Source organism: Mesocricetus auratus, unplaced genomic scaffold (assembly GCF_017639785.1).
Source record: "Mesocricetus auratus isolate SY011 unplaced genomic scaffold, BCM_Maur_2.0 Super-Scaffold_100011, whole genome shotgun sequence".
Taxonomy (NCBI): Eukaryota; Metazoa; Chordata; class Mammalia; order Rodentia; family Cricetidae; genus Mesocricetus; species Mesocricetus auratus.
In genome coordinates this window covers 79259003-79272873 of record NW_024429195.1, presented here as the reverse complement: position 1 = coordinate 79272873, position 13871 = coordinate 79259003, and the positions used below count along the sequence as shown (strand labels likewise).

Sequence of the window (13871 nt, the reverse complement as noted above, 5' to 3'; positions counted from 1 at the left end):
CTTGATTGAAAATTCTGTAATTAAAATTTTCTCCCAGTGTAATCTCCACACTCAGGAGGCTGAGATACAAAGGGGGGTGGGGATTCAAGGCCAGTCTGGGCTACAGAATAAGACTGTATCTCAAGCCATAATAAATAAAAACAGAAGCAATTGGGTAGGTGGTGGTGCACACCTTTAATCCCAGCACTCAGGAGGCAGAGGCGGGTAGATCTCTGTGAGTTCGAGAACAGCCTGGTCTACAAGAGCGAGTTTCAGGACAGCCTCCAAAGCCACAGAGAAACCCTGTCTCAGAGAAAACAAAACAAAACAAAACAAAAAAAACCCCGCAAAATTGCATATTTAGGTTATCTGATGTAATCTCTATTTTAGGAGAGAAACACAGAGCTCAGAGTTTAAAGGACATGATGTGTCATGAAGCTTGACCACTATAGACCATGAACTGGCCTGTATTGTCTACAAAACGGCATCTTTTGTTTTTCTACAATCTGACACAAGACCAAATGGTGGAGAAGTTTCCAACCTTGAAATAACATATCACTTTATTTTCTTGGTTTAAATGCTTCATGAAAGAAAGAAAGAGGGAGAGAGGGAGAGAGGAAGGAAGGAAGAAAGGAAAGAAGGAAGGAAGGAAGGGGGCTGAGTGTGATCACAGACACCTGTAATCCCAGCCTTCTCTCTCTCCCCCAGATCCACTCCACTCCCCTTCAGAAAAGAGCAGGCCTCCAGGAGACAACAACCAAACCGGACAAAACAGGAGACAGTAAGACAATGTCAAAGCCGTCACATCGAGGCTGGCCAAGGAGGAAACGAATCTTTCTTAGGACGCCAGCCAGTCCCATAGCCCAGGCCCATCCTCAAGCCTTTGCCTGCCTACCCAGTGCGCTAGACTTAAAGGCATGTGCCACCATGCCCAGTTCTCATTTCCTTTAGATCGGAATAGATAAGCATGACTCATTTCCTTTATTTCATGGCTACATTAGAAAACGGAGTGAACTCCATATTGAAAACAAGATCCAAACATAAAAAAAGACTCGGTGTGTTTGGTTGACTTAGTCGTGAGTGACAGGAGTTTAAAAGGAAATCCCAAGTCCAGTTGAGTTAGTCAAACCGTCATGCCTCCAGCAGGCACGGAGTCCAGACTCTTGGGATGTTGCAAAAGCCATTTCTATAAATACAATGCCAATATTTGATGTCTTTAAACAAGCACTTCAAAAAATTAAATATTTTCATACGGCTTGTGTAAATGACCGGTGGGAAGGAACGGTCAACAGGCTGGAGTGTCCTTGCTTTTTTCTGTTCACATTCACTCCTTCCCCCAAAGTCTGTTTGATCCGATACTTCTGTAGTGTGTACACTGTTCTCCTATTTGGTCCTCTGAAGAGTACGGACACTTGGCAATTTTTCCTTGCCTTTTTAGTGCTTTAGGCATGGGTGTAGGGGGAACATCAGACTTGCTGGAATAAAGATTCTTTGCTTAGCTGAACTGTAGTCTGGATCCTAACAACCCTTTCTCCTGTGCACTTCAGTATAAAGAACAATCTAACTGGAATATAAATTTAGAATCTAAAACCAGTTTAACGAGGTCCTGGTTGAAGTTAGTGTGGTGGTTTAAATAAGGATGGCCTCCACAGGCTCACATATTTTAATGTTTGACTCTCAGTTGGTGGAACTGTCTGGGAAGAATTCAGTGATGTGGTCTTGGAGGTGAGTCACCAAAAGCCCTTGCCAATTCCCAGTTACCTTCTTCTGCCTTGTGACTGTGGACCAAAATGTAAGTTCTTAACTACTGCTCCAGTGCCAAGTATGTCTGTCTGCCCCCATGGTTCCCCACACCATGATAGTCACGGACTCTAACCCTCTGAAACCATAAGCCCCAAATAAACTCTCCCCCCTATAAGCTGCCTTGGTCAAGGTGTCTTTACACAGCAAAAAGTAACTAAGACAGTTAGATATAAAGTGTCTCCATTCCCACCCCAAAAGGTTCTTGTGTCTGCTGGGGACTGGGTCCCAGATGGTGGCACTATTGGGGATGACTATGGAAAGTTTAAGAGGTAGGACCTATCTGAAGCAGATCACTGGAGTTGGTCCTTGGCCAGGGCTGAGGGAGTCATGTCCCTGACCCCTTCCCCCACCCCCTCCTCCTGTTCCTGCCTCTCTTCCTCCCTCCATCCCTTGCTTTCTCTTTCCTGTTCATAAAGAAGAAATCTGCCCGCACATGCTCCAATTGCCATAATGCTCTGCCTGAGCACACCAGTCCAAGAAACCATGGACTGAAGTCTCAAAAACAGTGAACCCAAAGTAAGCCCTCCCCCGTAAGTTGTTTACATCAGGTACTGCAGCGACACTGAGTCTAATAACCCATCTCCTCATAGTTGGTGTGATCCCTCTGGTGAACAGCCGTCCTCTATCCCGCAGCTGTCTGTTTGCCCTGAAGTGTCACGTACAAGAATCCTGGCAGAGAAGTTTAGCACATTTCCTTAGTCCTCTTATAATGGGGAAGTCCTGTGTATATGTCAATAAAGCACTGTTGGCCAATAGGGAAGCAAGATAGGTGGGACTAGGAATTGAGGAGGACTCTGGGTAGGAGAAACACAGGGAGTCACCATGTAGCCGCATAGGGGTAAGAAGTCCAGACCTTTTCTCTGGTAAGAGAAATACTTACATTAATAATTATGGGTTAATACTTAAGTCAGAGATAGCCAGTAAGAAATCAAGCAAACGGCCAACAGCTTCATAATTAATACAGCACCTTGTGTGTTATTTGGGTACTACAACGTGGCAGAGCCCAGACGACTGGTGGGGAAAACCCAAAGCAGCAGACAAGAAAAAGGCTTCTCTCTACACTCTTCTACCCAGCGACCCCAGGCTGCTCCCTGCTATAGACTTCCACTACCCCACAAGTGAGTCTCTCGCTACCGCAAGACCTCACCTTCGGCAGTCCCTCTGGCTACTGCTATGGCCTGAGGTAGGACAGTCTTCTTCCCCCGCCATATTTTTCCAACTGACATGTGGAAAGGATACTGGGGACCACGGCTGCGCAGGAAACAGCGGAGATGGCCATCCGGACATGGCATGTGGTGAGACTGTTCCACTGGGGACAGGATTTGTAGGAGATGATGGATTGCAGGAGCGTGTAAACCACACCACAGACGAAAGCCAGAAGAGCCCCTCCATCATGGACGACAGGCACGGCTAACTCCTGTGGAGATCACAGATGCATCTTACCCCGTGGGAAAGCGTCGGCCTCAAGTCACTGGCGCTCACTCACTCACCCTGAGTCGCCCAGCCAGCAGCCCTCAACCTCCCTAGTGCTGCGTCCCACATATGGTGGTAACCTTAATCAGAAAATTATCTTCATTGCTGCAGTGGCGGTGCACACCTTTAATCCCGGCACTCAGGAGGCAGAGGCAGGTGGATCTCTGTGAGTTCAAGGACAGCCTGGTTGTCTACAGAGCAAGTTCTAGGACAGCCTCCAAAGCCATACAGAGGAACCCTATCTCAAAAAAATGAAAATATTTTTGTTGCTACTTCATAACTGTAGTTTTGCTGCTGCTATGAATTGTAATGTAAATGTCTGACATGTAAGATATCTGATATGTGACCCCTGTGAATGGGTCATTTGACCCCCACAATGGGGTTGTGGCCCACAGGTTGAGAACCATTGCAAGCATCAGCAATCAGGGAGGGAGGTGTTTATCTGAGTATCAGTATGGAGCAAAGCTCCGTTGAAGCTGCCTGGTCCACAATCATTTCATACTTGAGACAGGAAAAGGACATCATCACCCTGGAGGAGCTCTGTGGGGATGAGCTTCAGAGCCTGGATCCTCTAAATCGAAAGTTCTAACTCCACCATGAGACTGTGACTTTAAGGAAATTAGAGTCTCCCTCTTCGTCTGCCATCAGTTCTACCATATATGCTCTCAGTGAGGACTACAGGATAGCATCTCCTACAAAAAGTACACTTGCAGCAGGGCATGGTGGGGCACCCTTTAATCCCAGCACTCAGGAAACAGGCAGATCTCTGAGTTCACGGCCAGCTTGGTTTACAGAGTGAGTTCCAGGACAGCCATGGCTATAGAGAGAAACCTTGTCTAGAAAAAAAAAATGCAATGCATTTAGAAACCAGGTGAGGCAGCAAAAGCCTGTAATCACTGAGGCAGGTGAGTCACTGTGAGTACCTGAAGAACAATTGCACCCACATTCTATAACTAGGTTATCTAACATGGGCACAGAGACAGTTACATGTGGAAATTAAAGGACATCCTGTGTTTTAAAATATGTGTGCGCCTTTAAAGGCATGGGTGTGCAGAATTTAGGAAAATAGTCACTGAATGACTGAACGATATTGAGAAAAGTGTTTAAGGTGAAAATTCCATATTATGTATATCTTACCATAGTTCTAAACATATCTTAAAAGAACTAAGAGAAGCAAATTCCTTTTATTGTTTGAATACGAGGCCTATCTGGGTGAGGGCAAAATAGAAAGCAAAGCATCGTCTGCTAACGAGTCACTTTCAGGAATAATCAGAATTCTGGTGCTTTCCACACTAATGCACATCCTCAATTTGAATACCTCTTCTCCTCCCACTATGAGGACATTTCCTTCCTCTGTCCTGGCCATGTGACACATCCTTTGGAGCAAGCTTCGTGGGCTTGCTGGGAACATCTACCCTGCCATGGTCAGATTTTGTGTCTTCGTCACAATGGAATATGTACTCTGTCACTAAAGAGGTCTTGAAACTAGGTGTGGTGGTACACACCCATGACCACTGCATTCAGGAAGCCAAGGACGGAGGGCCAAGTGTCCATGGCCAGTCTGAGCTACATAGTGAGATCTCGTCTCAAAAATCAGTCTCTCTCTCCTCTCCTCTCTCTCCTCCCCCCCTCCTTTCTCTCTTTCTCTCTAACAGAGTCATGTAGCCCAGGCTGGCCTCTAACTCCCTCTGTGTGCCCCTGCCTCCACTCACTAAATGCAATAGGTAGACTTGCACCATACCCAGAATTATAAGGTGGTAGGGATTAAACCCAGGCCCCAGCCCCCTGTCTTTTAGGAGGGGGAGTGGTTCTTAGACCATAATGAACATCTCAGTTTTAAAAAAAATTAGTTTTCACTTATAATAATTATACATATCCATGATATTTATGGAAGTTTTTGTATATGTTTATAATGTGAAATGATTAAGTCAAGACAATTTCTGTCTCTGTGGTGAAAGTGAACTATTGTGCCTGGATTATTTTATTTGTTTGTTTATTGAGTCAGGCTCTTGCTATGTAGCAAGGCTGGCTCCCAACTCATAATCCTCTTCCCTCAGCCTCAAGAGTGCTAGAGTTAACAAGTATGTGTGCTGCCACACTAGGCTTATGGTTCTTTTTGTAAGAGAGAGAGTGTGTACGTGCAAGCTGTACATGATCAGAGGACTTTGGAAGTCCATCTTCTCCTCTGTGGTGGATTTGGGGAGCGTTCAGGCCTCAGGCCTCACAGCAAGGGCTGCCGTCTATCTGATGAACCATCTCAATGCCCCAATTTACAGCTCTCAGTTGGCTTTTTCCCCCCGCTCGTCACCTCAATCACTTGGTTGTGATTACACAAGCATGGCTTTTTTCTTTTTCCTGTTCTAGAAACAGCCACCTTTTGTTTTATTTCAATTTTTTATTTTCTGAGACAGGGTTTCTCTGTGGTAGCCCTAGCTGTCCTGGAACTCACTCTGTAGACTACACTGGTCTTGAACTCACTGAGATCTGCCTGCCTCTCTGCCTCCTAAGTGCTGGGATTATAGGTGTGCGCCACCACTGCCCAGACTTCAGTCACCTTTTCATTCCATAAAATAAACACTGAAATAAAGTGTATTTATAAAAATAAAAGGTTAGTGTTCTCTTGCTTCAGGTTTTAGGTTCTACCTAAAACATCTGTTTGCATCTGTTCATATGGGTGCAAATATGTGTATGTTCATGTGTCTACACGGAAAGCAGAGGTCATTCCCCAAGAGCCATCTCCTTGTTTGGACAGGGTCTCTCACTGACCTGTATCTCAGTTAAGCTGACTGGGGGCCAGGGAGCCCAAGGGATCTGCAGGTCTCTGGTGCCAGTGCTGGTGCAAGCAGACCTGAGTTACAAGCACTCTAGGGATTAACTCAGGTTCTCCAGCTTACACAGAAGGCACTTGATCAGTAGACAGAGCAATCTCCGCTGCCCCTGGCTCATTTTACTTAACGTGATGTCTCAGGTTATCCTCTCAAAGGAGAGAATTCCAAAAGAAAATGAAACACTGGCAGAAATAAATGAATCCAACACAAGGCAGGCAGCCTGCCCACCCAGTTGGGGAAGCCAGCTGCTAACACCTCGTCAGATGATTTAAACGATCAAACTAGCAGGGTCTCCCTGTCTCCTGGCCTCAGACCTCAGATTCTTCTCCCGGTCCATGACTTACTGCACGCTAAAAATGAGCCACGGGACCTCACACAAGGAAGCTGGGTGGAAACTTCGTGAGAGCACCGGCAAGGCAAACAGTCGACTCCCACAGTCCTAAAGATCCTGTGTCTGGAGTATCATAAAGGCTTAGTTCAAGGAAGCCTTAAGGGAGAGCTTTATGTTTTTGAAGACTGCGTTTCTCTGTGGCTCTGGAGGCTGTCCTGGGACTAGCTCTTGTAGCCCAGGCTGGTCTGGAACTCAGAGATCCACCTGCCTCTGCCTCCCTAGTGCTGGGATTAAAGGTGTGCACCACCACCACCCAGAAAAGGAGTTTTTTAAAAATCCATTTTCTAAACACCTACATTTTCCTCGTAAAGCCTGTCCTTTATGACTTTAAAAGAGGCACTTATGACTTATGGTGTTATTCAGAGGAGAAAGTGATATGATAAAATTATTACCACCCCCCTCATAGTCACACACTGATAATGGTTATCACTCTAAGATCCTCCCTCCACCCCTACCCCCATTCCCACCAGTGCTAACAGAGGGCATCTCTCTTGGTGAGTGTGGAGTCAGTGAGCCTGTGGAGCTCAGGTCAGGCTGAGGCCACTCTGACCATGGTCCCGTCCCATACAGACATAGACATTGGAGAGTGGGTGGATAGCAGGTGACTTAGGAGGTATGTGCTGATTCCTGCGTATGGCATGAGCTCACTAGAGCGAAGCCTGCCATCTTTTCGTAAAAACAAGCATCATACAAGGACATTGCTGAGGGGAGAAGGTTAGAGATTCCCCTGGGCAGAACCCGAGGCCTCCCCCATCCTGTAGTAACCCATCCTGCTCTCACAAGGAGACGACAGTGAGTGCAGCCACAAAATGCAAACCGTTGGCTACTGTACACTGATTCTCTGATCCAGTCCCTGCAACAGTCTCAAGAGGTGGGTACTGTCAACTGTGCGAACATGAAGTTCACAGATTTCTCTAGGATATTAAATAGCTTCTCCATAGACAAGCCAAATGTTTCCTTGGAAAAGACTGTGGGATGAGCCGGAATCTTCAAATTAGAGGAAAGTATGGCTCCTGGAACAGGGCCATATTTTGATTCTGCAAACTAATCCACTGAATAAATCTGAGTAAGTGATTTCACCTTCACAAACCAAATCTTCATCTACAAAAGGGAGAGGTCAGGTGATTGTCTTTGAATACCAGATGGATCGTATCCAAGGACAGAATCAAACACTCTGAGGAAAATCGCTTACAGCGCTAAGTAGCTCTTGCTTCAGACTACATCGAGATGAACTGGGAAGCCAGGCGTGGTACTCCATGTTTGCAATCCCTGCGCTCAGAAGGCCGGGGCAGCATTAACAGTTTCAAGGGTGTGTGTGTGTGTGTGTGTGTGTGTGTGTGTGATTAAAAGAAATGCCTCAAGTTCCAGACCAAGCTAAGTCATATAAATGGTAAAGAATTGTCTTCAAAACAAACAAACCATGAGCAAACAGGGAGCAGTGCTGAGCCTGCAGAGCCGTCTGAGGTATCCACTCTCAGTATCTTCCACATAGAAACCCTTAGCACCCAATACCCAGGCAAGACTGACGAGCATGCTAGAACTCAATCAACCCAATCCTAGGTCATTAACCATCTCATAGCTCTCCCAACGCAAGCTGGTTTCTTGAATTCCTGCTTCTCTACTCACACCTGGACTCTTTCATTGTCAACCACCCCAAAACGCTCAAGCCATACCTGAAAATTGGCTACAATGCCCATTCCAATACATCCCACCAATCCAAGAACTAATGACACCAAGTTAAAGACAGGAGTGCCGAAATAGCAGGTCTCATTTTGCTTCTCCACTATCTTATATCTCGTGTACATTGTAGCTGCACCTGAAAAAAAAAGTATAGTCTGGTGAATGTTAATCCTGATTCTTTTAATGAAAAACAAGAGTACATGTGAGTCTTTGTTTTTCTTATATATATATATATATATATATATATATATATATATATATATAGTCTTAATTATGGCTGGGAGTGTAGCAGGAGGCCTCGGGTTTGATTCCCAGCACAGAAAAGGAAGGAAAAAGTCCTGACATTTTGCTGTTCCCATTCTTAGCCCATGCAGTACATACACACACATACACACACACACACACACACACACACACACACACACACACACACACACACACCTTGGCTATTTTCATGTAAAGGGCATTGTGCTCCACACATTATTCTACAACATGTTTTTCTGGCTTGATAATGTACCATGAAGTCTTCCAAGTCACTGTAAAATAAATCTACACTGTCCTTTTCCGTGTGTGAGAGCCTGTCTTTATATCGCCCTTCTCTTATAGATGGATTTCTACTTTGCCCCTTGGGGTTTCCAATTACAAGCAATAGTCCATTAACATTTCTGACTTGCAAGTTTGGGGCACATTTTCAGAGCAGTGTTCTACATACATGCATATATGCATATATATATATACATATGTATATGCACACATACATATGTGCGTGATTAGAATGCTGAGAAGTAGGTCTCCTTTGCTCCCAGTCCGCTGAGGGAGAGCAACTGTATGCATCACCTTTTACAATAAGCAGCTAAATAAGGAATGAAAAATGGGAAACTTTAATTGGTGAGTGGTAACAGTTTCCGCCTTCTGAAAATTCTTTTGGCTTTTGTATGCCTTCTGAGAATTGCGTGACCAAGTGTCGTTCATATTTTCCCCTTGGGTTCAAGTTGTAGGGGCTTGGACACATTTTGCACACCAGTCTTCTGTCGACTGCTAATATTAAATTTTTTCTTCTGGTCCATTTTTAAAGTGTGTAAAACGTGTGGCCCTCATTATGATAAGGTGGACTTTGTGTGTATTGACACAGTTAAGGCCACACTGGGCAACCTAGAAGAGACCTTATCTGAAGAATTTTAAAAGTAAAACCTAAGTAAATAAAAAGCAGGCTAGCAAGGGGCGATGGCACATGGCTATACTCCCAGCCTTCAGACAGCTGCTGTAGAACTGCAGGCTCTGTGCAACATCTGGTCTACACAAGTGTAAGTGGGCCAGGCTACACAGCAAGACTTCATCTGGAAGGGAACAGCTAAAACTGAACACTTATCCCAATTTCAAAATTTGGATATATTCATGCCATGCACTGTGTCTAAAGCCTGAACCTATCACTGATTGTGGTCAAATAATTACTCATTCTAAGTTGGGCGAGGCAAAGATGCAGAAAAAGGCTCTGGAACGGACTGGCCCTTTCTCCTTCCCCGTTCTCACCTCCAAACCCAGCTAGAAAAGCCTACAAACGGGTGAACAAGTGAGGCTTTCTACCAAGTTGCACAAATTCTAAAGCTGCCCACTCCCTCAGTAGGGTTCCGGGAAGTCCTGGTCTACTCTACTGAGGAGAAAAGGAAGGAGTGTTGGTTACACAACGGCCCTGGTGGTTCCACGGGGCAGAGGATAAAAGGAGGGTTGAGAACCCTGTATCTGACACCTATATCCTCCAGCCCTCTGGCGGTAGACTTATATCAACGGCGAAGCAATTGGAATCAGTGTACATGACATTAATTGGCTCATGACAAGATTGCATGCTGTCATTTATTCCTGCCTGGCTTCTGAGGAATGGAAACAGAAAACAAAGTCATACCTGATACAAACTACTCTGGTTTTATCTTTTTCTGTTTCTCCTCAGAGGTCAGCAGTTCCCATCTGGAAAAAGCATCCAAGTCCCCTAAACTGTTCAGTTTTGGATTTGTGGAACAAGCCCACTGCTGACCACATACATGCCAAGCAAGTGTTCTGTCACAGATCTACACCCTGGCTCCAAGTAGTCCCTGAGCCCCGTTTACAGTTCTTGACTGAGTAGATCTGTAGGTAGCTCCAGAACATGCTTCTAACCCCTGATGGTTCTGGGTGAGCTGCGCTCAGAACACATTTAAGGCATCTTCTTCCGTAATGCACTACCCAAGAGCCTTGGCTACAAATAAAGGGTTTTTTTTTTGTTGGTGGTGGTGGTTTTTTGTTGTTGGTTGGTTTTGGGGGGTGATGGGGTGGAGACAGGGTTTCTCTGTGTAGCCCTGGCTGTCCTGGAACTCACTCTGTAGACCAGGCTGGCCTCGAACATAGAAATCTTCCTGCCTCTGCCTCCCAACTATTGTGATACAAATAAGTTGTTTGTTTTTTAACTAAATTACATGAAAATCCATTTCAAAGCTAGAGATGTCTCACCGGTTAAGAAATCTTATTGTTCTGTCATGAGGACTGGAGTTCAGATCAGCACCTACACTGAGTAGCTCACTAATGCTTGTAACTTACCATAGAAGGTCTTGTCAAAAAAAAAAAACATGCTTTTAACTCTAAGGGATCTGACTTCCTCTTTCTAGCCTCCAAGGGCACTGACACATGCATGTACACACACAAATAGTTACAATGAATCACCAACATGTGCATGTTTGTGCATGCACACGCACGCACACACACAAATAATAAAAATAAATCTTAAATAAAATAAAAATCTTAACTCCATGTCAGAAGTTTGGGATTTAAAACCACCTCCTGCAAACCCAGTATCAGATTACCAGATAAAGTATAGTTCTATAATGAGGCTATACATAATTTTGAATTTTTTAACGTACCTTTAGTCTCTCAAAGTAGTGCAAAATGCTAGTTACAAAAGTTGTGCTTTTTTCAAAAAGTACGCAAACTATAACATTTTATTTCACATAAGACTGTAAATTTCCCATCTATAATAATTGTGTACTTACCAAGAAATGCAGAGAAGTTTATCATGAATCCAAAAATACCACTCTCTGGAGGTGTGGTTCCTGTGTCACTAAGGAACAAAATAAAATTTCTGAATTATTTCAAAAGGAATTTCTATTCCAACCCCTAGACAGATAACTGGTCCATTTCATATTGCTCTTCCTAGGTATTCATACACTGAATTTCAACAGTATCACCTGAAGTTGTTCTAAAGTATTTTTGCTTGGGCTCTAAAGAAACCTAAAATTTGTTTTACAACCAAAAAAAGATGACATTTAGGACTAGGGAGATATATCTATCAGTAAAGTGCTTGTTGCACATTTGTGAGGACTTGAGCTCAACTCCCAGCACCCACGGGGAAAATCTAGGTGTGGTATCACACACGTGTAATCCCGAGGGACTCACTGACTAGCCAGCCAGCTTAGATGAATCAGTGAGAGATCTTGTGTTGAGAAACAGATGGAAAGTAATTGAGTTTGTCCTCCTCCACAAGCATGCACACACACACACACACACACACACACACACACACCCATACCTGCCCACACACATGTACTCACACATACATAAAGATACTACACACACTGTGGAAGTTTATTGGCAGGTGTGACTTCTTGGAGTGGCTGTGGTCTTGTTGGAGGAAGTGTGTCACTGTGGAGATGGGCATTGAGGTGTCATATTCTCAGGTCATACCCATTGAGATGACCACTTCCTGCTGACTAGAAGCCAAGATGAAGGACACTCAGCTACCTCTCCAGCACCATGATGAACTAAACCTCTGATCTGTAAGCAAGCCACTACAATGAAATGTTTTCTTTTAGAAAAGTTGTCATGGCATCTCTTCACAGCAACAGAAACCCTAACTGAGACACACATGGACAAAAGCTAGAAGTAGTTTAAAATAAATAGCATGACTGTTTCTCAGACAACCCCACCTGATAAGCTCAATATGAAGAATTGAGCAGGACTATTTTGAAATTAAAGTAGCTGAAAAATATGCTTGAAAATTCCATAGTTGGGATATTAAGTACGCGCACCACTCTATAGGGACTGGATTTATGTAGAAGAACAAAAAGCTGAGCAACATTTTTGATCACTAATGAGTCCTATATGGAAGTCACCCAGGAGGGACCTCATTCATAGCTGTCTCCAGCTAGTAGCATCCCTAAGGCCACGGTTTGAGCATGCCTGCTAGAATATTGAAGGTACATTCATTGTGCCAATTATCTTAGCAAAAAGAGGTTCCAGTTAAAAAAAGGAAAGTCTTAGCTGGGCGGTGGTGGCACAAGCCTTTAATGCCAGTACTTGGGAGGCAGAGGCAGGCAGTTTTTTTTTTTTTTTTTTTTTTTGGGTTTTTCGAGACAGGGTTTCTCTGTAGCTTTGGAGGCTGTCCTGGAACTCAGTTTGTAGACCAGGCTGGCCTCGAACTCACAGAGATCCGCCTGCCTCTGCCTCCCGAGTGCTAGGATTAAAGGCGTGCCCCACCAACGCCCGGCTCAGGCGGATCTTTGTAAGTTCAAGGCCAGCCTTATCTACAAGACCTAGTTCCAGGACAGGCTCCCAAAGCTACACAGTGAAACCCTGTCTCAAAAAAAAAAAAAAAAAAAAAGTCTTAGGTGCAATTTGTTAGTTAGGTGACTCAAAGCCGTGTTGAAAAGTGTGATCTGAAAGGTCAGAAGTTCATAATGGTACTTTATTCTTCTTTATCTATTTCAAACCACACAGGTATGAGGTGGCTCATTGGCGGAGTGGGATTAGTGTGAATTGAAAATAGGACAATAAATAAATAGACGAACAAGCAAATGCCTACAGGCAGGACATAAAGCGCACACACAGGCACCCAGTTCCATTCGGAGGAAGTTTGGCATGTTCTATTTTCTTTTCATTGGTGCCAGGTTGAAAAATGTCAGGCGGCTCAGAGCACCCTTTCCAGCTTAAAGATGATGTCAAAGGTGCTCCCAACATGTAACGACCTGCAGGGGTTCAGGGCGCTTCCACTTCTAAAAACAGCTCCGAAATGTCTCTGTTGAAAACTGATCGCCTTGAAAACGCACAAACCAAGCGTGCGAGGAAACTACCTGTGTGTGCCCAGAGAGCAGGAGCCTCTGATGTGTAAAGGGATGGGAAGAGGTTGAGAGACGCTGGTAAGGAACACCTTGACCCCTGCTGTTTCCGTCTTGGAGGCGGAGCCTGATTAGGACAGAGAATCCCACTGCCCCCACCTCCTACAGCTGCAGAAGGCTGTCCACCTGCAGGGTGCCCTCTTGAGCCCAGGGCTGACCGGACCAGGGGGAAGGGATCATAATGGCAGAGAGGGTCTGAGCCCTTAGGCAGCACATTTGCCAGGTGATTAAGTCTGATGAGAACATCAGGCTTTCCTGTCTCCACCTTAGGGTGTAAAAAATCAATCCCCAGTAAGGCGCTTCACAGTGCTTGTCACTCACGACCATCTTAGGCATGCTAGGGACAGGAGCTAGAGTAGATGTCCCTGTGTTTGGAAAGTGAAGGGAATAACCTAATGGGATTAAATTCAAGAAAGTATGAGGCTAGGGGATAAAAACATTCTGAAAGGTCATGAGAAAACTAGACTTGGGTCCTCCTCTATTGATGGCAGACCAAGACGCACATCAAAAGTACGGATGAATGGTCCGTATGGCGTCAAGCATGTGATCTGAAAGGTCAGAAGTTCATTATGGTACTGT

The 13871-nt window shown here is 44.7% G+C and overlaps 1 protein-coding gene across 3 annotated transcripts in view; it reads right to left on the bottom strand.

The window, feature by feature from the left end:
* Positions 1 to 13871, bottom strand: part of Dram1 (DNA damage regulated autophagy modulator 1) — a 63687-nt gene that overhangs the window by 40970 nt on the left and 8846 nt on the right. For all 3 annotated transcript variants that reach the window (XR_005880542.1, XR_005880543.1, XM_005067975.4), the window contains exons 2-4: positions 11172 to 11239; positions 8148 to 8290; positions 3022 to 3199 (exon numbers count right to left, since the gene is read on the bottom strand). Coding sequence is in view for 1 of the 3 variants with exons in the window: in XM_005067975.4 (XP_005068032.1) it covers positions 3022 to 3199; positions 8148 to 8290; positions 11172 to 11239 (389 nt within the window). In the remaining 2 variants the exon portion in view is untranslated. The remainder of the gene's footprint in view (positions 1 to 3021; positions 3200 to 8147; positions 8291 to 11171; positions 11240 to 13871) is intronic.